Genomic DNA, 24,432 nt, shown 5'->3' with positions numbered 1-24,432 from the left:
CGCACCCGGCGGGACCTCCTGCCGGGAGCGCGAGGCTTGCTGTCACTCGCCCGAAGCAGGGGAAGCCCTCCCGAGGGCTCCCCGTGCTTCGGGCGACAGGCTGCCGCCCCAAGCCTCGCGCACCCGGCGGGACCTCCTGCCGGGAGCGCGAGGCTTGCTGTCACTCGCCCGAAGCAGGGGAAGCCCTCCCGAGGGCTCCCCGTGCTTCGGGCGACAGGCTGCCGCCCCAAGCCTCGCGCACCCGGCGGGACCTCCTGCCGGGAGCGCGAGGCTTGCTGTCACTCGCCCGAAGCAGGGGAAGCCCTCCCGAGGGCTCCCCGTGCTTCGGGCGACAGGCTGCCGCCCCAAGCCTCGCGCACCCGGCGGGACCTCCTGCCGGGAGCGCGAGGCTTGCTGTCACTCGCCCGAAGCAGGGGAAGCCCTCCCGAGGGCTCCCCGTGCTTCGGGCGACAGGCTGCCGCCCCAAGCCTCGCGCACCCGGCGGGACCTCCTGCCGGGAGCGCGAGGCTTGCTGTCACTCGCCCGAAGCAGGGGAAGCCCTCCCGAGGGCTCCCCGTGCTTCGGGCGACAGGCTGCCGCCCCAAGCCTCGCGCACCCGGCGGGACCTCCTGCCGGGAGCGCGAGGCTTGCAGACACTCGCCCAAAGATTTTAAAATGCTGGGGGTTGGGAGCGAACGCTTCGCTCCCGCCCGCCAGCATTTTAAGATCGCCCGGGGCAGCGGAGAAGTCTCCGCTGTCCCGGGAAGGCAGGCGGGGGGGGGAGCAAAGACTTTTGCCCCCCGCCGGCCTTCAGAAGAGGTCCAGGACCTCTTCTGAAGGCCGGCTGTGGCCGAAAGTCTTTGCTCCCGACCGCCAGCAATTTAAAACAGGTCCCCGGAGATTTCCCTAAGGGCTTTCGTCTTGCGAAGCAAGCCCATAGGGAAATTCGTCTTGCGAATCGCCTCCAAAACAGAAAACCCTTTCGTCTTGCGGGTTTTCCGTCTTGCGAGGCATTCGTCTTGCGGGGTACCACTGTATTGTATTGGGGCAAGGCAGGTGGGAGGAAGCCTTGCCTGATGGAGTCTCTCCCCTCACAGTTCTTCCTCCAGGACCGGCTCCCTTATGAGGACTCCTAGGGTCGGAGGGTGGGGCAAGTCAATAATTAAATGTATTATTTAAAGTGTTTGTTACAAATGGAGCTACAAGCTAGCATTGCTTTGATTTTGCCAAAGCAGCAGACGAGAAAACAACTGAGGAGTAGTCTTTAAAATGAGAGGGCCGTTTATACTATCTGCTGAACTGAAATGGTAAAATGTTTACTGCATTATACCATTTTAAACAACAACAGCTGTGTGTCAGGTGGAGGGTAGCAAACACACTCTGGGTTTTTTTGGTTAAAGGAAATCCCATGCACTTGGAGGGGGGGCGGGAAATGTCTGGGAGAAAGCTAGGATGAACTTTTCTCCAGGACATGCTAGTTAAACGAGTGCTTTCATTTGTCTGTTTGAAAAACAAGAGCAAATATTCAGGCATTCCATCCTGGAAGCTGCCATGGAAAGGCTTTTACTGCCTGATTCTGCTGCAGGTTGCGTGAACTTTTTCCCAGTACGATTTTTCTGTTCAGCCAATTGATGAAGCCAGAGTTGTTATCTGTTCTCATCGGGTGCCAGCCGTCTTCTGCGAGACTGGAAGTGCCGTATTTTTCGCTCTATAAGACACACCAGACCACAAGACGCACCTAGTTTTTGGAGGAGGAAAACAAGAATTTTTCCCCCTGAATCTCAGAAGCCAGAACAGCAAGAGGGATCGCTGAGCAGTGAAAGCAGCAATCCCTCTTGCTGTTTGGGCTTCTGGGATAGCTGCACAGCCTGCATTCGCTCCATAAGACGCGCACACATTTCCCCTTACTTTTTAGGAGGGAAAAAGTGAGTCTTATGGAGCAAAAAATACGGTAACTCTTCTGCCATCCATTCAAGAACCCACCAGGTAATTCTTGAACGAGACAAATGCATGGGGGAAAAAACCCCAGACACAAGCGATACCAGTTGTGCGAGCTTTTTCTAAAAATAAATAAATAAATTCAAGGATCCCCCCCCAAGTGGGTGGAGGAAGAGGGAAGAGAGCTGGGTGCATCAAAAGGGAACGTCATGGGTGTGCTACCCAATCTGAGGGAGGCAAAGAGAAGCGGGGGAGAGAATAAAAGGAGGTTGAGATGAGAAGGCAGTAACAGCAACAACCCTGAGCTGCCAACTCTGTCCTGAGGAATTCAGACAAGGGAGGAGATTGTAGGGATCATTAATCATTGCTGTCTCTTTGAGCAGCTAACTTCTTAGAGTTTCTAGTCATAGTGGTACCCGAATCTGGCCATCCCTTCCAAGTTTGTTATTTTTTAAGCGCTGCTGTTCCCTTCTCCTCATCTCTCAGAAGGAAGAGCTGCCCTAGGTCAACTGCTGCAGCTTCTCCACCATGTCTTTGGCAGGAACGAAATGTCTGGTGACCGGAGCTGGTGGATTCCTTGGTCAAAGGATCGTCTGCCAGTTGCTGGAGGAAGAGGAAGGACTGGCCGAGGTCCGCGCCACGGACAAAGCCCTCAGCCCTGAGACGCTCCAGCGTTTTGGAAGTAAGTTCCTCTCTGTTTGCTTTCTGAAGGGAGGGGAAGATCTGGAGTTTAGAGAAGACATGTGAGGATCCAAATGGTAGGGTTATCTCGTGGGGGGGGGTCATTTCGGGACAGTGGCCTCACTTACTGAGGTGTTGCATGAGCTGAAACATTTCAGAACGCAGGTGGGAGCTCGCAGGATGCACATAGAAAGGTAGCGTGCTCAGGAAAGGAGTGTACCTTCCCACCTTAGATCAAATCTATGCTGCCAGGTGCCATAAGAAAACGGCAGAGATAGCACAGGATAGTACGCACCCCGGAAATGATCTCTTTCAGCTTCTGCCTTCTGGAAGAAGGTATAGGGTTATAAAGGCCAGGACTAGCCGCCTGAGAAACAGTTTCTACGCAAATGCAATTCTGGTTCTAAATGCAGCATAAGGGGTCTCTATAGTATAGTGTATTTTAAAATGGGGTTTCAGAGTTTTTAGGGGTTTTTGAATGTTTTATGTAGTTTTATGTAGTTTTATGTAGTTTTATGTAGTTTTAAGTAGTTTTAATGTAGTTTTATGTAGTTTTAATGTAGTTTTATGTAATTTTGTGGTAGTTTTATGTAGTTTTTATGTAGTTTTATGTAGTTTTTCAATTTCATTGTTCTGCATGGGACAATGACAATAAAGATATTGTATATCGTACTGGGATCCTTCGCCCTGACAGGCCACTTTTCTACCTGCAGAGAATATGTTTTGTGCAGCAGGGTGTTTGCCCATCACCAAGCAAGGTGCCTCAGGCCCCGTCATTAAACTGTGGTTCTTTAAAAGGCCTGATATTTCTTCACTGGTTTAGTTTTCTGTTTGGGGATGGTTAAATGTGTTTCATGTTAATATTTTGACGGTGTGGGGTTTTTTTAATGTGAGGGTCGTTGTCTGTTTTATATTGCTCTGTGATGGCAGAATGGGGTAGCAGCGGGGCAGCAGTTGTACTGTGGAACAGGAATACTTTGGCATAAGGTTGCAACTTTGCAAACCTGGGCGCTCCCTGCAGACTGCCGTTAGCCTCGTCAGAAACACGGTCTCCGGCAAACACCTGAGTGGGCTGTACTTATCTGTGTCTGCGAGGAGATATAAAATCATGTCAGAGGGGTTCTGGCCAGGGGACCTTGTCATTATAGGTGCTAAAAATCTTTTTCTTGCATCATAATATAAGGGACAGTGCAAGATACAGTGGTGCCTCGCAAGACGAAAAGAATCCGTTCTGTGATTCTCTTTGTCTAGCGGTTTTTTCGTCTTGCAAAGCAAGCCCATTGACAGATTAGCGGATTAGCGCTATTAGCGCTATTAGCGGCTTTTAGCGGCTTATCTGCTGATCAGATCAGCTGATAAGCGGCTTAGCAGCTTAGAAAAAGGGGGGGGAACCAGCAGGAACTCGCAAGACATTGTCGTCTTGCGAAGCAAGCCCATAGGAAATTCGTTTTGCGAAGCACCTCCAAAACGGAAAACTCTTTCGTCTAGCGAGTTTTCCATCTTGTGAGGCATTCGTCTTGCGGGGCACCACTGTATAATGCATAAGGTTCTCTACTTCAGAACATCCCCTAATGCAAACACGTTCGTTTTTTGGTATGCCTCTGTGTCTCCCATCTCTATAAGCAGAGTTTATTGTATTTAGTCGTAACTCTGTAAAAGCTTTCCGAAGTTGTGCAAAAGTCAATTCATTAAAATAAGATGTATGTTCATTGGGAGTGGGCTGTATCTCCACAACTTCCATGTATTCAGATGAACAAATGAAACAGGCTTCCACAACAGGAATTGAGTGATGTCTCCCTTTTTACATGCTCAGCTGAATGTTCAGGTGCTATGCAAGTTTTTCCTGCCTGTGTGCCTGTGCTGGGAGCAGGGCTGGTGGTCTCTAGATGGCAGGCATGTGTGGGCACCAATCCAGAGTGAAAAATAAAAACCAGGGGCATTAGGTGTAAGGGCAACAAACTTAAACCTCAGAAGTTAGGTTTAAATAAGGGACAACTGTTCCTTTGGTTACTGCCCTAGGAAAAGCAGAAAGGACCTCCTGTGGCTGCTGTTCGTATATTACTCTATAGAGAAACCTTCAGTTTAAAAACTAATTGACTGACTTTAGAGCACTGGCAGACTGGTTTCCCATTGTCCCCTGAATATCCAGGATAGCAGCAGCAATATGCCTAGCAGTACAGTTCAGGAAATATTAAAAGGTTTTCTATAATTAACAAAAGCAACATTCAGTGTCTCAAATCCTCCTTACAGGTCAGTTACAGTCAGTTTGAGACCTTTTTGTTGTAGAGAATTTGCGGTTCAGGGCGTTGACAGTTTCTGTGTGTCTTTCCTCACTTCTTGCTTCTTTCCTTTTTCTGTTTCTCTTCTTTTTCTTCTTTTCTGTGGAGTCATACGTTTGTTAAAATCCAGGGATTGTGTACTCAAAGGGGTGGTAGATGGCTGATGGAGGGCTCCGGGTGGTGGACAGGGTAATCTCGGTCACCCAGGGTGAGAGGCTGGGGGGAGAAAGGAAGGATATCGGATGAGAGCTTGGGGGGCAGCTGCTACCTTCTGTGGGAGGGGGGGGCTGAGAATTGCCTTTAGGAGAGGACTCCGGCAACCATTTTGTGCGAGTCTGATTGATGCATGACTGCCAATATGTGTGCCACTTTTGACCCCCAAAGGGGACAGAACAGGGTGGGGGTGTAATGGGCTTATGCACAACTGCTGACATGCACAATACTAGAACACAACCCCCATGCAAATGGGGAGTTGCCTGTATTTTTGGTAGCCCTTATCTTATTGTGCAGTCGTACCTTGGATCCCGAATGCCTTGGTACTTGGACATTCTGGCTCCCGAACACCACAAACCTGGAAGTGAGTGTTCCGGTTTCCGAACGTTCTTTGGAACCCGAACGTCCAACTGGGCTTCCGATTGGCTACAGGAGCTTCCTGCAGCCAATCAGAAGCCGCGCTTTGGTTTCCGAATGTTTTGGAAGTTGAACAAACTTCCGGAACGGATTCCATTCAACTTCCAAGGTATAACTGTATCTGTATTGTGAAAAACTTTAATAAAAATCTTGTAACTGGTCAATATTGAGCTGTGGGAGGCAGCTTTCAGTGCCCCTATGGCTTCCAACTGAAAAGCTGCATGGCCACAGACTCCTTGGGATTACAGAAAGGTCATGTTAGTCATGCAAGAAAAATGAGCTTTTAAGAAAAAGACCAATATTCAAAAAAGAGGCAGGCATCCTTCGGCCTTCTTCAGTGTGCAGTAGAGTGCTGAGACATCATGGACTCTGCTCCCCCCCCCCTTTTTTGGACCCATTGCCCACAAGGGCATCTCTTACTGACCATGGGCAATTAGACACCCCCCCCCCCATTTTGAAAATACATACAATTGAACTGAAGAGAGATGCGTCATAATCCAGCACAGATTTAGAAAAGGCTTAAGTCAGCTAGAATCATTTACTTCTTATTGGCTCTAACATACAGTTTGCATATACACTATACCTTTAAAACACATCTTTTCCCTCAAAAGAATTCTGGGCACAGAACTACCCAAACTTTATAGAAATTTATTTATGTATGTGACTACAGCGGCAATCATGTTTATTTGCTCAAAAATGGGAAGAAAAAGTCCTGACAAAAGAAGAATGGACACAAAAACTCATGGAATATGCAGAAATGGCAAAACCTACCGGAAAAATAAGAAATCAAGATAACAAAGTTTTAAAAAATGAATGGAAATGGCTTGTTGAATATTTACAAACAAACTAAACAATAAGAACATTGGCAGGATTGTTGTAATAATCTGCCGTTTTATAAGTAGATGACTAGATGGTTAAAGTAGATGACTAGATGGTTAATTCAGAATATGCAGAAAATATAAAACATTTTAAGAACCACAGAAAGAGGGAGAAGGAAGTCGAGTTTTAAAAATGTTAAAATGATTCTAAATTATTGAAATGTGTAAATAAAAGGTGGTGGTTTTTTTAAAGGAATTCTGGGCACTGTAGTTTAGCTCTTGCAGAGTGACAATTCCCGGCAACTTTTAACAAACTACAGCACCCAGAATTCTTTGAGGGAAAGAATGTGCTTTCAAGGTATAGTATATACAGTGCCAGATTTACATATAAGCTAAACAAGCTATAGCTTAGGGCCCCACTCTCTTGGGGGCCCCCAAAAAAATTAAAGGGAAAAAACCTGGATGTACATTTCCAAAATATAAAAAACAAATAAAATATAACCTACATACAGCAACAGTGTTTTGTGTTGTGTAGGCTCCTATGATGTAAGTAATGGGCCCGGCCTGCTCGCCTGCTCCATAAAATATCACTGGTTTGCTCATATAAAGGGCCCCATTACCTTCAGTAGCTTAGCCACCTAGCCACTGTGATCCACGCGACGGTCACCTCCAGACTGGATTATTGTAACTCGCTCTACGTGGGGCTGCCCTTGAGACTGACCCAGAAACTCCAGCGGGTGCAGAATGCTGCAGCGAGACTCCTTACAAGGTCTTCGCTGCGAGATCACATTCACCCGGTGCTATACCAGCTGCACTGGCTCCCAATGGAGTACAGGATCAGGTTCAAGGTGCTGGTTTTGACCTTTAAAGCCCTATCCAGCCTAGGACCCTCGTACCTACGGGACCACCTCTCCTGGTATGTCCCACGGAGGAACTTACGATCTTAAAACAAAATCATCTTGGAGGTCCCAGGCCACAGAGAGGTTAGGCTGGCCTCAACCAGAGCCAGGGCTTTTTCGGCTGTGGCTCCAATCTGGTGGAACGCTCTGCCACAAGAGACTAAGGCCCTGAGGGACTTGACATCTTTCCGCAGGGCCTGCAAGACAGAGCTGTTCCGCCAAGCCTTTGGCCAGGGCACAGCCTGATTCCCTCCTTTGGCAATCTTCACAGAACTCTAGCCCAATGGTTGCCATCAATTTGATTTTGAATTAATTTTATAATGAAATGGTTTTAGAATGCTGTATTATTTTATTGTTGTTAGCCGCCCTGAGCCTGGCTTCGGCTGGGGAGGGTGGGATATAAATAAAAATTTATTATTATTATTATTTATTAGGGCCTCATCAAACCTAAATCCGGCCCTGAGTATATACACAGCCAAAGTCTTGAGAAACATGTCGTTTTGGCTGCTCCTTGATATAGATTAAACGGTAGGGATTCTCCTGCTCTTTAGTGAACCCACGGAGGCAAACAGCTGATCACCCCTTTATCTGATGTCATAATTTCCAGAAGTGAAGACTACAACTCCCCTGACAATCATCCAAGGGGATATCCGGGATGCAGCGTTCCTCCGCACGGCTACCCAAGGTGTCTCTCTTGTCATCCACACGGCTTGCCTCATCGACGTCTTGGGATATATAGACAAACAGACACTCTGGGATGTCAACACGAAAGGTAAGACTGGGTTGTGCAGAGGGAAATCCGGGGGGGGACACACTTGGAAAGGAACGTTGGCAAGACGATTGAAATGACCTCAGCAAGGTGATTTGTGCTGCTTATTCATCACCAAACCTTTTATTGGCATCACATACAAACATCCAAACCAAATCAATACAGAATTACCACTTCCCCAGTGGCACAAAACATTTGCTAAAAGAAAGGAGGCAGAGAAGTCTATCGTCACATCTCTGGGTCTCCAGGGAGATCAGACGTCTGCAGTGTATTTCGACGACAAAAAAACCAAATAGAGATATTTAGCCAGTAACTTGGTGAGCTCTTGATCATTCCCCAGTAATAGAAAATGTATGACCTCCAACTCTGGTTTCCATTTGGGGAAGCAGAGTTGATCTAGAAATTGTTGGCGGAGATCAGAATAGTTTACCAATGAAGAACCATATGTGCTGCTTATTGAACATGTCTTTCCTTCACTGTTGACCAACCACAGCCTGTCCCCAGGAAGCTGAAATTCACAGCAGGGAAGGTGGTTTCTGTTGCAGCAACAACAACCTCTGGGAGAGGGTGGCCTGGTATCACAAGCAATACACACAGGCAAAATATTCAGTTTCAACCTTTTGCCATGAGTCCTCTTGGGGCGTGGGTAGCGCTGTGGGTTAAACCACAGAGCCTAGGACTTCCCGATCACAAGGTCAGCGGTTCAAATCCCCGCGACAGGGTGAGCTCCCGTTGCTCGGTCCCTGCTCCTGCCAACCTAGCAGTTCGAAAGCACGTCAAAGTGCAAGTAGATAAATAGATACCACTCCGGCGGGAAGGTAAACGGCGTTTCTGTGCGCTGCTCTGGTTCGCCAGAAGTGGCTTAGTCATACTGCCCACATGACCCAAAAGCTATACGCCGGCTCCCTCGGCCAATAAAGCGAGATGAGCGCCGCAATCCCAGAGTCGGCCACAACTGGACCTAATGGTCAGGGGTCCCTTCACCTTTACCTCCTGCTTCCTAGGCCTCCTTCAGCCACCTGCTGATGTACTACAACACAATATAGCCTCTGTTGCCTCCTTTCCATGGCACTGTCAGGAATACACAGCCACACCCCAGCCTGTCAGAGCTGGGAAGCTAGGGAAGCTAGAGTGACACAGTGCAGAATGAGGTAGGGATAGAGAGGCAGAGTCCTGAGATGGTAGAATAGATTGTTCCACTTTATACTGCAGTTTCAGCTGCAGATGCTTAGTGCACAATGTTCTGCATTTAAACATTGATATGAAATGCTCCCATAAGCCCACCGTCTATGTAAGAGTCTCCTGTTACAAAATGAGGGACTAGTCTGAAGTCAGTGGATTCTGGACAGGACTGCATGTTTGAATAACCACTTTTCTTTAAAAAGGAAACCTCCCTGCATGTAGAAGACCAGTGCATCAGGGAGAATGGTTTAGTACAGGCTGTTCCTTGGTGTGTTTTAGTACACGTTGAGGGATTTTTATGCACACTGATGTACGTTATGCAGAATGAGTGGTAGGACAGCACTGAACTGAAAAGGGGCTGAAATTAAGCCTCAGGTCAAAATTTCCAGAAATGCTGTGTAGTCTAAAGTAGACCCACTTTAACGGATAAGCTGGGGAGGAGCTACAGAGCCTTTCGACTTCCTAGCAGGTGCCCCTCTCACAGGGAACACCTGACACCTTGCTTCATGCAAGCAGTTCTTTACAAAGATAGCCTGGCACAATGCAATGTGAGCTGGTGGGTTTGGAAAAGACCCTGGTGTTGGGAAAGATGGAGGGCACAAGGAGAAGGGGACAACAGAGGACAAGATGGTGGAACAGTGTTCTCGTAGCTACCAGCATGAGTTTGATCAAATTGCAGAAGGCACATGTGTGAGAGAGGGCAGGGAAATGTCCTTTTCATTTTCCCACCTCTGGTAGCAAAACTTGAGCCAGCCTTGCTAACGTGTTTCTTTTTGGCAAAGGTACACAGCTGCTCCTGGATGCCTGCTTCCACAACAACGTCCAGTATTTTGTCTTCACCAGCAGCATTGAAGTGATGGGTCCAAACAGAAGAGGGGACCCCATTGTTGATGGCGATGAAGACACAGTGTACCACGATACCAGAAAATTCCCTTACGCTGAATCAAAGAGAGTAGCGGAGAAATTGGTGCAGCAGCTGGATGGCCAGCCACTGAAAGATGGCAGCAGTCTTGTGACGTGCGCTTTGAGGTCCCCGTACATCTTTGGAGAAGGAAGTCCTTTCCTTCTGGGCCATCTCGATGAAAGCATCCAAAACAATAATGTCTTTATACGGCTATCTAGGAAGGAGGCTCTTGTAAATCCCATCTACGTAGGGAACATTGCTTCGGCTCACATTCAAGTGGCGAAAGCCATGAGGGATCCAGAAAAGGTCAAGCGGATCCGAGGAAAATTCTATTACATCACAGATGACACTCCCCACATGAGCTATTCGGACTTAAATTACGAGCTGAGCAAGGAGCTGGGGTTTGGGGTTGAACCCAAACTACCAATGCCCTTGACAATGTTCTATTACTACGGTCTGCTGCTGGAGATTGTGAGTTTCTTACTCCGGCCTTTTGCCAGATACATTCCCCGCATCAATACTCACCTTGTGACCTTGGTCAATACCCCTTTTAGCTTTTCTTCCAGAAAAGCTCAACGGGATTTTGGCTATGCACCTCGCTACAAGTGGGAAGAAGCCAAGGAGCTTACAAGCCAGTGGATTGCCAAAGTAGCTCCACTGAGAAGGGCCCACCTGAAAAACAAGACCCTCTAAGGTTGACCTCCGTGGCAGGATGAAGGCAGGAAGTAAGTAAGGAGGGTGGGGGTCAGCCGGGGGGCAACAGAGCAGCCAAAGTGTGGAACCCACTTTCTGTAACGCCTGAATGAAGTACAGGAACCCTTTCATTCACTGTGGACATAATGATCAAGCAGATCCCTGCAGAGTTCTTCACCAGCTCTCATGGGCCACCATCTGCTCCTGTCGCCATTCAAAATTGCAAGGACAGCAGTGATTTGTCACAAACAGGTTACCTGCAAGCACCTTGCAGAGAAATGTTAATAATAGCAATGCATATATAAAATCAGCAGGACATGCGTGACCTGTGCAACAAGTGTTGTGTGTGGGGTTTTTTTAATTGAGGGCCATTTTATAGAATCCGCATGATCAAATGGCAATGGTTTTTGTGATAAGGGTGTGCTGCTAAAAAAGGGTGGGTGAGGAAAAATACATTCTTAAAGAATATGGCGCAAAGAAGGGTTTGGCCTGGTTCTCATCTCAGTTTCCCGTTTTTCTCTAGTATGGTCCATAAAATAGTTACCACCTGATCCTGCTGATTCTATACTCTGGCCCTCAAGTCATGTCAGCTAACAGATCCTTCTGCCCTGCGGTGCCTCTTCACCCTGGGGACTGCACAGAGTGCCAGATTTTCACTGTCCATTAAGTGCATCTGAACACTTTACAGATACCCAAATGCAATTTCAACCAGAAATCCAAGCACAGGTTAAAAATGGAAGAATAGGTAACTCTTTTTTATATTAAAAAAAAACCAAGGTTTTATTTCAGAGAAAAGTAAACACTGTTAACATGTTCAAAAGCTCTTCCATTTCCTCTCCCCACCCCCACCCCAGGTTCAGCTGAGCCCCTAGAGCAGCATGCGTATACATATAATTTTTAAAAAGAAAACATCAATGCAATCAGGGGAGATATTGCGTGAAAGACGAAGGGGAATTTTCCCACCTGCAGATGAAAAAAGGAGAGGTTTCCAAAGTCACCATTTGGAATCAACTACACAACACAGCATGCTTTCTGCTCGCTAAATGAGGACAAAGTGTTCCTCCTCTCACTTACTGCACATTAGCTGAGGTCCTGGTGACTGTATCCCTACAGGTCCAAAGTTCCCATTCTATGTTGAACTCTGCTTTGTTGAACTCATCAATCCATCAACTATACCCACCCACCTCCCCAAATTACCTGACTTGCAACATCCAGCCTCCCTCCCTGTTGCTTGGGGAAGCGCCACCCTACTGGCTGTTGCCCCAGTGCCACACAAGTCCTTCCACATAAATTTGGCCAGGATTTCCAGACACACATGCCACCCATAGTTTAAACACTGACTTGGCAAGCAATGGTTTACACACAGCAAACATGTTTCCTACTTAAAGTACAGCTCTGGCCTCTGTTCACTACAGTTAAAAACGCTACGTTTCTTAAGGTTCCTTCTTTATTTCATTTCCCCATGAAACTTAGAACATTCATTAGCTTTTATAGGCAAGGCAGTCGTCCTCCCCCTGCTTCCCTATCCTATGTGAAGTCTGTGGTGTTGTACAAGGTGCGTCTTGTATCGGAAGCCTTTGCCGCACTCGGCACACTTGTAGGGTTTCTCTCCCATGTGGGTTTTCCGGTGCCTTGTGAGATGTGAACTCTGTATAAAGCCTTTCCCACACTCAACACATACATAGGGCTTTTCGCCTGTGTGCGTTCTCTGGTGCTGAGTCAGGGTTGAGAAATCGCTGAAGCTTTTCCCGCACTCGCTGCATTCAAAGGGTTTCTCTCCCGTGTGGGTTCTTTGGTGGTTCACAAGGTGCGAGTTCCGACTGAAGCATTTCCCACACTCGGGACAAAGGAAAGGCTTCTCTCCAGTATGGATTCTCCTATGTGTAAAAAGGTGAGAGCTCACCGTGAAGTTCTCCCCACATTCACTGCATATGTAGGGCTTCTCCCCCGTGTGAATTCTCTGGTGTTTAATAAGGTCAGAGCGCCAGCTGAAGCTCTTGCTACATTCAGTGCACTTATGAGGCTTCTCTCCCACTGGAGAGATCTCAGGTTGGACATTAAGGCTTGAATTATATTGGACGCTCTCCCCACCTTCAGTGTAACGGAAAGGTTCTACTCCCAAGGGAATCCCAGGTGGAGACACGATGTCCTGGAGGAGTCCCAGGCTACCACCTCGATCTGCAGATTCATTATGCTGCCGATCAGGACAACTGTCTTGCATCTGCTCATCTTCGATGGCTCCTCCCTCCCTGTGAGGAGCATTTTCTTCATTTTGTCTCGGTAGAAGCTCATCTTGCTGCACCTTCTCTGCATCATCTCCAGGAGGAATCTCTTCCTCGTACTCACTTGGGATCTCATAGTTTCCTAGAAAGCAGAAGAATCAGATAGGAGGATTTAGACCAATAATATTAATAGTAGCCTGAAAAGTAGGTATGACATGGCCCCTGAGGACTTTAAGAATCCTACAGGCTAGGGCGGAATAACTAGAAGACACTTCATGGCATGACTTTGGGGAGATGGGTGTGAGGCAGGCACAGGCAAGTTAACAGCCAAGGAGAGAGGCAATTCATGCTGGCAATGACCCCATGAAGGTGAGAAGTGGGAAAGGGGGGGGGGACTAATCCTTCCCCACCAAATAAACATGGATTTGAAACTGGAGTTGCCCAGTCCACTCCCTGCCCAATCTTTCTCAGGGGAAGGGCCTGGCAGGAAGCGCATGCTGCTCGGTGCTGCCACTCGCCCACCCCAGTGTTGCCTCATAAGGAAAGCGCAACTACACAATCGGCCACCTGAGACAAAGGTGCAGAAGAGAGGAGGAAGGAGAAAGTGAGGACATCTATACAGTCCTAACTTGGGTTACAGGGCCTTGGGTTGCACGATTTCGGGTTGCGCACTGGGCTGAACCCGGAAGTACCGGAATGGGTTACCTCTGGGTTTTGGCGCTTGCGCAGAAGCGCTAAATCACACTTTGCGCATGTGCAGAAGACCAGATCGCAACCCGCACGTGCGCAGGTGCGGCGCTGCGGGTTGCGGATGCTGCGGGTTGCGAACGTGCTTCCCGCACAGATCATGTTCGCAACCCAAGTGTCCACTGTACTGCCCTTAGTGACGAAGATTAGTAAAGACCAGCTAGAAAGTGTGTTTCCAGCCACACCGTGCATGAAGCGAGACCAGGATGAGATATTTGATAGAAACCACTTTCTTTTTTGGACTGTTCTATCTCACCTATAAATTCTCTTTCTGTAGAATTGGAGAGCACAGGTGCACACAATTCTTCTACTGGTTCCATCCACAGATGTCACGCTGGGGAATCCTGCTCACGGCAAGACATATAGAAAGATAGGCAGACAATGCTGCAAATGTCTGTAAAATCTCTTCCAAGTGCAATACGTTAATCAGCATAACAAACCACACACACACCTTCACTAGCACAGTAACAGAAACTTTACTGGGACTTTATCCATCATCTCCCAAGTCAGAATCCACCTTCAACATTGCCATCTGAGCTCACTGCAAATCCATTCCCAACATGTACCTGTCGGAAATTATTGTTAGCAGTATTTATATGGCACCATCCCTATACACGCTTCCTCAGATGAAGAGCGGTTCACCTCGTATCTTCAGAGAGAGAAAATAATCCGTTTATCCAATTCACACATGAAAACAATTAAACTTTCACCTGGTGCCTTCATGCAAAAACTGGAAAATTACTCAAGACCCTGAGTGCGCCGCTTTCGAATCTCCTCCACTTTGCCCCAAAGTCTGTTTAAAACAAAATACAGGGACAAGGGGGGAAATGAAAAATGTTATTATGCATCTTTACATTTCACAGCAGCAGAAGCTTGGGAGTAGATTGCAAGAATCTCCTCAGAAATACTTTTCCTGCCACTCCCCTCCCCCCCATCAATGTTCTACTTGAAGAGCATGGAAATGCATGAGGATTTGTATACACAGCTAGGTCAAACAATACATGATATAACTGGTTCTACTATAACTATGTTCAGGCATCACACCAAAGCCATTGTTTGCTGTGGTGTCTGAATGGACACATCAAGGTTTGCAATCCAGGAGCAAACCAGTATCAGTAACCACAGTTTGAAAGGAAGTTACAAGCCACAGCTGGTGCTAGCTGTGGCCCGGTTTGCACATCCCAAAAAGCCGGAGTATGGCTTACTGTGCGCGGGTGGCTCTGTGGGTTAAGCCACAGAACCTAGGACTTGCCGATCAGAAGGTCGGCGGTTCAAATCCCCGTAACGGGGTGAGCTCCCGTTGCTCGGTCCCAGCTCCTGCTAACCTAGCAGTTCGAAAGTACGTCAAAGTGCAAGTAGATAAATAGGTACCACTCCGGTGGGAAGGTAAACGGCATTTCCGTGCGCTGCTCTGGTTCGCCAGAAGCGGCTTAGTCCTGCTGGCCACATGACCCTGAAGCTGTACGTCGGCTCCCTCGGCCAATAAAGCGAGATGAGCGCCACAACCCCAATGTCGGTCACGACTGGACCTAATGGTCAGGGGTCCCTTTGCCATTTGTGGCTTACTGTGACCACATAAATGCACTGGCTTCTTAAGAGCAGCTCCCTTTTACTTTGGCTCAGTTACAGATTGTGATGAGGAAGAGAGACTTGAACCACAATCAGCCTCATATGAAGCAAAACCTTTGCTTAACTACTAAGCAGTTAAGCAGTGCTGAGCTGAAAAGCCTGTGAAGGAGCAAAGTCACAGCAGTCTCCTTTCTAGAAGGTTAAGTAATATATTGTGCATTACCATTAAACCATGGGTTTCACTTTGTGTGGTGTGCATATATGTCCAGCAATGTCGAAATTGAAAAACTAATTACAGGCATTGCTCAATCTATAAGGGCACCTGTACCCCCACCCCAAATTGGTTTTTTTCCTTTTAAACTACAACTGTTGAGCAGATGGAAACAAGAGAAGGCTTGCAGCTCCTAATCATAGTTATTTCATGTGCCTGTAAACCCAAACCATGATTTGGGTTTGAAATAACGGTTTATGCAAACCCTTGTTTAGTGTACAGCGGTACCTCGGGTTAAGAACTTAATTCGTTCCGGAGGTCCATTCTTAACCTGAGATACCACTTTAGCTAATGGGGCCTCCCGCTGCCACTGCGCTGCCGCTGTGCGATTTCTGTTCTCATCCTGAAGCAAAGTTCTTAACCCGAGGTACTATTCCTGGGGTAGTGGAGTCTATAACCTGAAGTGTCTGTAACCCAAGGTACCACCGTAATGGCTCTATGGAGCTGCTTATCTGCAATATGGCATTGAAAATAAATAAATAAATAAATAAATAAATAAATAAATAAATAAATAAATAAGAAAGATACTATACTATTAATGCCTACCTTTTTAATGATGAAAAATTTAATAGGATATTTTTATAGCAAATTTAACAACAAAAAAATAAAAAATGGGGGAAACAAGGCAAAAGAGAAAAAGAAAACATCAGCTCACATTAGTAATCCAGTAACCATCAATATAGCAATCTCAGTTTGAACATATGCAATGAGTAGTCCCTGCTCCTGCCAACCTAGCAGTTCGAAAGCACGTCAAAGTGCAAGTAGATAAATAGGTACCACTCCAGGGGGAAGGTAAACGGCGTTTCCGTCCGCTGCTCTGGTTCGCCAGAAGCAGCTTAGTCATGCTGGCCACATGACCCGGAAGCTGAACCCTGGCTCCCTCGGCCAGTAAAGCGAGATGAGCGCCGCAACCCCAGAGTTGGCCACGACTGGACCTAATGGTCTGGGGCCCCTTTACCTTTACTTAGGCACCTAGAACCCTAGGAAACCACAAAGCCCTTTTCAAAGTGCCAGACTTCAAGAGAGCTTTGGGTAATGCATATGGAAAGACCATACATTCTTTATCTGATGATAACAGGCGTACAAGGTTGGAATGGACACATCTTACCAAGCAGTGCCAAAGAATTTCAAATCTGGCAGCGTCCTCATTTATCACACCGTCAACTTTTGCCATCTGGAAATGAATCAGCAATGTTTTAGTCTTTTCCTGGATGACTCAGAAAAACTTAGGAAATGAGCCGAGAACAAGATGGTTCTAGGCAGCTAACAGAACCCCCCCCCCCACTTCACACATATGTGCTATTAGAATATAGATATCCTTCGGAAAAGGGGGGGGCAGAAATGGAACCGTGCTTCCGCTAGGCCTGAATTTGGGGCTCCTCCTGCTCTCATTCCACTGAGCTGGAGAAATTATTTCTTTCGCCTAAAGTCCATTGCTAACCATTTGCAATCTTTGTCACCTTTCTGAATTGTTTGTTCGCTTTATGTAACAGAAATCGTTTCATGTCCTCTGCAAAGCTGGCCACTTCACTGCTCTGCCCGAATTCCAGTTCATTGTATGAACAAGTTAAAAAGCAACAGTCTAAAGACAGTTCTATGGGGACACGATGCCTTACTTCTCTCCTTTGTAAAAGCTCATATTTAATCTGGAAAGATGCAGGCACTGGAGGTCAAGGAAGAGAAGACCGTGGAGTTCTAACCACTCATGATTTATTGCATTGGATTAAAAAGAATTGAAATTGTGGCGATTAGCAGAATCAGGACTGGATTGCTGGTTTCCCCTATTGAATAATATATTCAATATCACTTCTCAGCTCACGACCATCTCTTGCTGATGATAAGGTCTGAGTGCACAAGTCTCCCAGTTTCATTGTCATACATCATTCAGTATGTGGTTCCAAGCTGGGCTGATCATTGCCGAACCACAGCTATTGAATGCTAATGATGTGGAAGGAAGAAACACTATACCTTTGACGGCTGCATTTGCTGATCTGATACTAATGCTTAAATCCACACTCAGACGACAGCTTCACTGTGCAACTGTGCACAGTGTGGTGTAGTGGTTAGAGTGTCAGAGTAGGACCTGACAGACCATTGTTCAACTCCCCACTTGGCCATGAAGCTTAATGACCCTAGGCTGGTCAAAGAGCCAGTGTGGTGCAGTGGTTAAGAGCGGTAGTCTTGCAATCTGGGGAACCGGGTTCACGTCTCCGCTCCTCCACATGCAGCTGCTGGGTGACCTTGGGCCAGTCACACTTCTCTGAAGTCTCTCAGCCCCACTCACCACACAGAGTGTTTGTTGTGGGGGAGGAAGGGAAAGGAGAATGTGAGCCGCTTTGAGACTCCTGAAGGAGAGTGAAAGGCAGGATATCAAATCCAAACTCTTCTTCTTCTTCTTCGTCTCAGCTAACCTACCTCACAGGCTATTGGGTGGTTGCTCAATAGCAATCAGGCAAGATGCCTCACTGGTCTGTTCTAGAGCTTTATTATTGGTGCTAAAAACCTTTACAATGCAGAGTGCCTCTATTCCACGTCTTGCTCATTCACTGGCAGAATCTGAGAGTGGGCGGTCCTTAAATCTTCCCCAGCAGAGTAGTCTCTTGACCCCCAGCCTACGCCTCCCCTCTCTGCGTGAAAGCCTACTGCGCAAGGAAGGCGTGGGTAACGGGGGACCTCTCTCCTCCCCGCTTTGCCCAGGCAAGGTGTCCTGGCACCGCCGCCTTGCTTCCTCCGAGCCCTGCATCTCCTCTCCACTAGAGGCGTGGCTTCCTTCCTCTGCTGAGGACGTGCTGCTTCCCAAGATCTTTGGGGGCTCTCTGTAATCCATCCGTCTTTCCCCCCTCGCCCCTGAACTGATGGCAGTTCCCTGACAGTTGCTGTGGGGATTAAATAAGGAGGAGAAAGAATCTCACATGCCACCTTGAGCTCCTTAGAGATAGACGTGGGACATAAAAGCCACAAAGAAGTAAGTATTTTTCTCTTCACCCAGCTCCCCTCAATTTGTGAAGGTTGTGGGACACCGGTATATACTGACTTGTGTCTCCTGACACAGCGGCAGGATAAGCAGGTAATTTAATTTTAATCAAGCCTACGGGTTGACTTACTTTGCTGTTGCAAACCACGTAGGTTTTCAGTCAGGATGTCTTGCCGACGTGCATCTTCTGCATTCCAGGATCATTGAACAGGCCGCCCTGCACATCAAGAGATTAACAATGACAACGGTAACTTACTAGTGGCGTCCATCAAAAATCCACAGCAGGGTGGAAGGGACATAAGAGAGGAAAGAAGGAGGCACCTCCCTTTTTTCCCTCCCACCCCCTATCCATGCTACCCACAGTTGCATCTTCTCCTACTCTCAGCATGCCTGGAACTGAGAGGAAGTGCCTTTGAGTGGTTTGATTAGGAAAGAGCCCACCAAAAAACACTTCCTCCTAGTTTCCAGTAGGAGAAAGCAGTTGCGGCAGGGATAAGCTGTCTGGGGTTTGGCTTGAAACTGTTGTGCTCTTTGCCCTTCACTGCAATCCCACTCCCATCCAGGTCATGTTTTGAGAACAAATACAAAAAATAAAATTACCGTATTATTATTATTATTTAACTCCACTGAAGTCTGGTCCTGAGGGGTTTTGCATTTAAATGGAGGAAAGTGAGAGCCTCTATTGCCAAGGGCATTCCTGGCAGCTTGAAGGATATTGGGACTTAGGTGGAGTTTGTATCCAGTTGTCTCCCCAGACAGACAGGTGGCCATCTTTTTCCATTGTGGGAAGGCAGTTGTAGACCCAGCCCTCTCGGCAGTCTCCTCTCTGCTCACCATCAGAGTAGAAAACACTACACCCTACACAGTGGTACCTTAGGTTACATTCGCTTCAGGTTACATACGCTTCAGGTTACATACGCTTCAGGTTACAGACTCCACTAACCCAGAAATATTACCTCGGGTTAAGAACTTTGCTTCAGGATGAGAACAGAAATCGTGCTCCGGCGGCACGGCAGCAGCGGGAGGCCCCATTAGCTAAAGCGGTGCTTCAGGTTAAGAACAGTTTCAGGTTAAAAACGGACCTCCGGAACAAATTAAGTATTTAACCCGAGGTACCACTGTATCTATTGGTTTGAAGCAGCTCCGTGTGGGTAGCAGAACATGAAGACAGATCACCAACAGTCAAAGATTATGGCTGCATTTGCCCAACAGTGTCAACAATTCCTTACTTAGATCCCATTTCCTGCTAAACCCGTGTAAACTCAATCCATTGAACAAAGGGTATGTTAATACAGATGTTCTCCACAAGGTGGCTGCAAAAATTAGTTTGCAGTGAGAAAAGATTGTATGGATCCACCTGCTGAAGTTCATACACAAAGTAATCCATTGCTTTAACTGGAAGACCCAGGTTAACATCACCATTTCCCCATGCAATAGCAATTGCCATGGGCCTATTATTCCTTTCTCCAGTCTGATCTAACTCACAGGGTTCTGGTGGGGATAAAATGGGTGAAGGATAACAACGTATATTGCCTCGAGCTCTTTGGATGAAACCTGCATTTGTCCAAATATGAAGAAAACGGTGGATTTCTTATGTATTAAATACTGTGGACATCAATTCACTAATTCCATATTTTATTCATTCTGTTAAATAAAAAGCTGTATTCCTCTGGCCACAAAGCAGTTTTATAATTATCCGGTGTATTTCTCATCATAAATGAATTCACTGGTATACTAGCACGTTTTTTAAAAAATCCCTGTTCACAGCAGGATCCTCTTCATGTCTACTCAAAAGTAAGTTCCACTGAATTCAATGGGACTTACTCCCAGGTAGGTAGGTGCAGAACTGTACAAGTTTTTGTATCACAATTGCTTTCTTTTAAAAGTGTGAGAGGGACAGAGAACAAGAACTGCACTCAGTTGCCTGGACATTTTGCTAATTGAATCTGCTAGTAGAAATAATGCAAATTCGATTATTAAATTTCCAGTCCCTTCAACACACCTCCCTTCTGCCCCGCAAAACACAATGCACTTTGTTACAACAGATATGGGTACTGTGTGTGTGTGTGTGTGTGTGTGTGTGTGTGCAGCCTGAATCACGATAGCAGGTTTTTATCCCATTACAGGTGCTAATTAAGACTGCAACTGTAATCTCATTTACTTCAGCCTAAGCCTCATTGAATTCAAAATAATTTATTTCTGAGCAGACATGGTTAGGAATGGACTATGCTGCAATCTACCAATGCCTGGATATTTCATTTTTGAATGGTTGCTGCACTTATTTTACATACATTTAGGTTTCAATGTAATTGTCACAGTCTGGTGTCCCCACCTCCCTTTCCCTCAGAACTCACTTTTTACATTTTTTCTTCTGTGTCTGCCAAGTAAGGATAGCATTTCTTGTATCTGATAAAAGGGACACTCGTCCATGCTAAACGTTCTTGTTTAGAAGCCTACCGAGATCCTTAGAAAACTGAGGTAATTTTAATCTGTTTCAGTCAAACTGCTGGAGAGTTACAGCACCTACTGTGGCTGTAGAGACCAATACAGGAGAGACATGTTTTGTTGCAGGTGGGGCAGATGAAGGTGTCTGGTTTCGCTGGTGCATATGCCTCACTCGCTTCTTCTCTTTGTGCCCCCCCCCCCCAGTGGTCATTTCCAGTGGTTGGAAAGTAAGGTTTTAAAGTCTCTTTGGAAACCACCTTGCAGTTGGTTGGTTGGTTTTCACAATAAGCAGTATATAAATCTTACAAAATAAATAAATGCATAAATAAACATATGTGTTATTATTAAAGGTACCATGAGACTCTTTGCTGTATATACAAACCCACAACTGTGCAATTTCAGCATTAAGCAAATCATCATCATCCCTCTTCCTTGTAGATCAGAGCTCTCCACACTTTTCATGTTGGTGACACACTTTTTAGACATGCGCCATTCCGCGACGCAGTAATTCAGTTTCACTAGGAAAGTGGAGGTTAAGCTAACCCCTTTCCACACCTGGGAGAAGTGCGGGGAGCATTCGTGCAACACACCTACACACTGCAGCCGACACACTAATGTGTTGCAACACACAGTTTGGAAAGCTCTGCTGTAGAGGAAGGGCCCACAAAGCAATAGCCTCAAGTGTGGTGTAGAACAGGAGTGACCAGATACTGTTACTTGTGGGACAAATATTGAATAATTATAGGCAGTTCAGGGCAGAGGTGCCAACTTGAGCAGAAGATGGTGTGTGTGTGTGTGTGTGTGTGTGTGATGATGCACGCATGGCGTATGTGTGATACAGGGATGTCAGGAGGAACCAGGGGATGAAGCTGAACGCAGTGGCAGCGCAGCTTCAATGCTGGTGACTCCTCTCCTGCCACTGCCACTGCCCTCCTCTTTCCCCTCCACGGCTGAAGAAGGAGAAACCACCAGCCCCTAATCGGCCTCCTCCTGAGTGTTATGCCACCTTGAGCTCCTTTGGAGGAAAAATGAGGACATAAATGCAATAAATGAATATAGTTTGAATGAGCTGGTCTTGAGACACAGGAAGTGCAGCCTAAAACCTTATGAAATGGCTGCTGCTGCTGGTAGTGCATTATCCTGCTGGATCAGGCCGAGAGAACAGCAGACGATCCAAGTGTCCCTATTTTCCAGGGGCAGTCCTGGATTTACAAGCGCCGTCCCAGTGTCTGATTTGATCCTGGAGTGTAACACTTTTCCTTAGGTAAAGGTAAAGGAGACCCCTGACCATTAGGTCCAGTCGTGGCCGACTCTAGGGTTGCGGCGCTCATCTCGCTCTATAGGCCGAGGGAGCCGGCGTACAGCTTCCGGGTCATGTGGCCAGCATGACTAAGCCGCTTCTGGTGAAGCAGAGCAGCGCACGGAAACGCCGTTTACCTTCCCCCTGGAGTGGTACCGCCAACCCTGTGATCAGCAAGCCCAAGAGGCCCAGTGGTTTAACCCACAGCGCCACCCGCGTCCCTTTATTATTATGGAATAGGGCATCCCTATTTTCACTGGAGAAATGCTGGAGGGTCTGCAACTGGAAACCAGGGTGGAGCTTGGTGGAAAATGGGTGCAGAGGAGTAAATGAGCAGCAAAAGCTGAACCACCTCTGGTCAGACCTCACCTGGAGTACTGTGTCCAGTTCTGGGCACCACAATTCAAGAAGGACACTGACAAACTGGAACGTGTCCAGAGGAGGGCAACCAAAATGGTCAAAGGCCTGGAAACGATGCCTTATGAGGAACGGCTAAGGGAGCTGGGCATGTTTAGCCTGGAGAAGAGGAGGTTAAGGGGTGATATGATAGCCATGTTCAAATAGATAAAAGGATGTCACATAGAGGAGGGAGAAAGGTTGTTTTCTGCTGCTCCAGAGAAGCGGACACGGAGCAATGGATCCAAACTACAAGAAAGAAGATTCCACCTAAACATTAGGAAGAACTTCCTGACAGTAAGAGCTGTTTGACAGTGGAATTTGCTGCCAAGGAGTGTGGTGGATGGAGTCTCCTACTTTGGAGGTCTTTAAGCAGAGGCTTGCCAACCATATGTCAGGAGTGCTCTGATGGTGTTTCCTGCTTGGCAGGGGGTTGGACTCGATGGCCCTTGGGGTCTCTTCCAACTCTAGGATTCTATGATTCACCCCCAGCACCCCTTCCCCTCTCCTGGGCACCCCAGGGGGCTAAAAGGAGGAGGCCTCCAAGTGAAACGCCCCCCCTGCCAACCCCCCCCCCGGGTTTTCCGGGCAGGGGAAGAAGCCCCCATGTGCAGAGCTGCCTGCATGGAAATGCTACGGGGGCTGGAAGGGCCTCCTCCGGGCGACGGGGAAATAGCCCTCTCTCTGTCGCCACCGCCCCGGGCGGCCCGTCCCCTCCGCCGGACTCCTGGAGCGCCAACCCCGCCGCGGCGGAGAGCGCCTTCCCCTCGCCCGCGCCTCCCTACCTCTCCTCCTCCTGGGCTCCGAGGCCAGACAAAGGCCGGGCGGGCGCGCAGGGCTCCTCGCCTCGCCTCCTCGGCCTGCCGCGGTCCCTCGTCGCCCCCCGCTCCGCCTCCGCCCGAGGAGACTCTCCTCCGCCGCCGCCCCCGACTCCCGCCGCCGGCGGCATCTCGACCCTTTCTCCTCCTCGGTTTCTTTATTAATTTTGAAGCGAAGGCGGCGCCCAGGAAGAAGAAGAAGCGGCTCGCGGTTGCATTTTGCAAGCCGCGCCACGGAATTTATCTACTTTATTTCACTCCCGACCCCCCAACTCTGGGTCGCAATTTCAGAATGCAAATTTCTCCGCGCCGCACAGGATGTTTTTTTTTTTATTGCTAACTAGGGTTGTCCTCAATATCACCCGATGCTCTTTTTGAAAATATTCTGCAAGTGAACTGGCACTGCAGCTCTGCACGTTCAAATGTTTCTGGGATTGTCCTTGAATCTTCTTCCCGCCACGTTTGGCATCCTCTCCTGCCACGCCCTGTAGGAACCACTGATTTATTCTGCTTTTCTATTCATCGCAAGATAGTTAAAAACAACAACATCCAAAGCAGCTTGGGAAGAGGTAAAGCAGTAAAACAGAGGGAAAATCCTCAACCCAACTTTTAAGGCATAATGGAAGCTGAAAATACTAAAGTGGAATGGAATTGCTTCAGCTTTCTAAACATCTGAGTAGGCTTGTCTAAAACAGGGATGGTTTTCATCAGTACAGTGAAAGTTGCTCTTTGCAGCAACAGCACACAAAATATTTGTATTGTTTTATTTTATGAAATTTATACACAGCTTGGTAGTTTAAAAGCAAACATAAAAAGCGGCTTATGAAAAGATAAAGCAGTAAAACCAAGGGAAAATCCACAACAACCCTACTCAGGGTGGCGCTGTGGGTTAAACCACAGAGCCTAGGACTTGCCGAC

General features: G+C 47.4%; 2 protein-coding genes and 1 long non-coding RNA gene across 5 annotated transcripts; 1 reads left to right on the top strand and 2 right to left on the bottom strand.

Annotated features, from left to right (window-relative positions):
- The first annotated feature begins 1,980 nt into the window (after nucleotides 1–1,980).
- HSD3B2 (hydroxy-delta-5-steroid dehydrogenase, 3 beta- and steroid delta-isomerase 2) lies at nucleotides 1,981–11,109 on the top strand. Its single transcript, XM_083481909.1, has 3 exons — nucleotides 1,981–2,599; nucleotides 7,832–7,996; nucleotides 9,958–11,109. The coding sequence occupies exons 1-3, from the start codon at nucleotides 2,446–2,448 to the stop codon at nucleotides 10,770–10,772; spliced, it is 1,134 nt and encodes a 377-aa protein (XP_083338035.1). The 5' UTR covers nucleotides 1,981–2,445; the 3' UTR covers nucleotides 10,773–11,109.
- Nucleotides 8,098–9,735, bottom strand: LOC310696518. The gene is made up of 2 exons (XR_014520601.1): nucleotides 8,984–9,735; nucleotides 8,098–8,625 (listed from the first exon to the last, which is right to left on the bottom strand). It is a non-coding gene; the product is annotated as an uncharacterized lncRNA (long non-coding RNA).
- A 415-nt stretch (nucleotides 11,110–11,524) lies between the features above and the next one.
- On the bottom strand, nucleotides 11,525–23,566 carry ZNF697 (zinc finger protein 697). 3 transcript variants are annotated; one of them, XM_083481972.1, is made up of 6 exons: nucleotides 23,457–23,566; nucleotides 18,686–18,772; nucleotides 16,690–16,755; nucleotides 14,452–14,534; nucleotides 13,998–14,085; nucleotides 11,525–13,136 (listed from the first exon to the last, which is right to left on the bottom strand). In XM_083481972.1, exons 5-6 carry the CDS (start codon nucleotides 14,059–14,061, stop codon nucleotides 12,295–12,297), a joined length of 906 nt encoding a protein of 301 aa, XP_083338098.1. In that variant the 5' UTR covers nucleotides 14,062–14,085; nucleotides 14,452–14,534; nucleotides 16,690–16,755; nucleotides 18,686–18,772; nucleotides 23,457–23,566; the 3' UTR covers nucleotides 11,525–12,294. The 3 variants fall into 3 exon arrangements, with proteins under 3 accessions (XP_083338098.1, XP_083338097.1, XP_083338099.1); XM_083481971.1 differs by having other exon boundaries at nucleotides 23,482–23,501; XM_083481973.1 differs by having other exon boundaries at nucleotides 23,309–23,484.
- Nucleotides 23,567–24,432: the final 866 nt, after the last annotated feature.

Source organism: Podarcis liolepis (genome assembly GCF_965112155.1).
Source record: "Podarcis liolepis genome assembly, chromosome: 17".
NCBI lineage: Eukaryota > Metazoa > Chordata > Lepidosauria > Squamata > Lacertidae > Podarcis > Podarcis liolepis.
The sequence above is the reverse complement of the archived record's forward strand: the minus strand, read 5'-3'. Positions and strand labels throughout refer to the sequence as shown.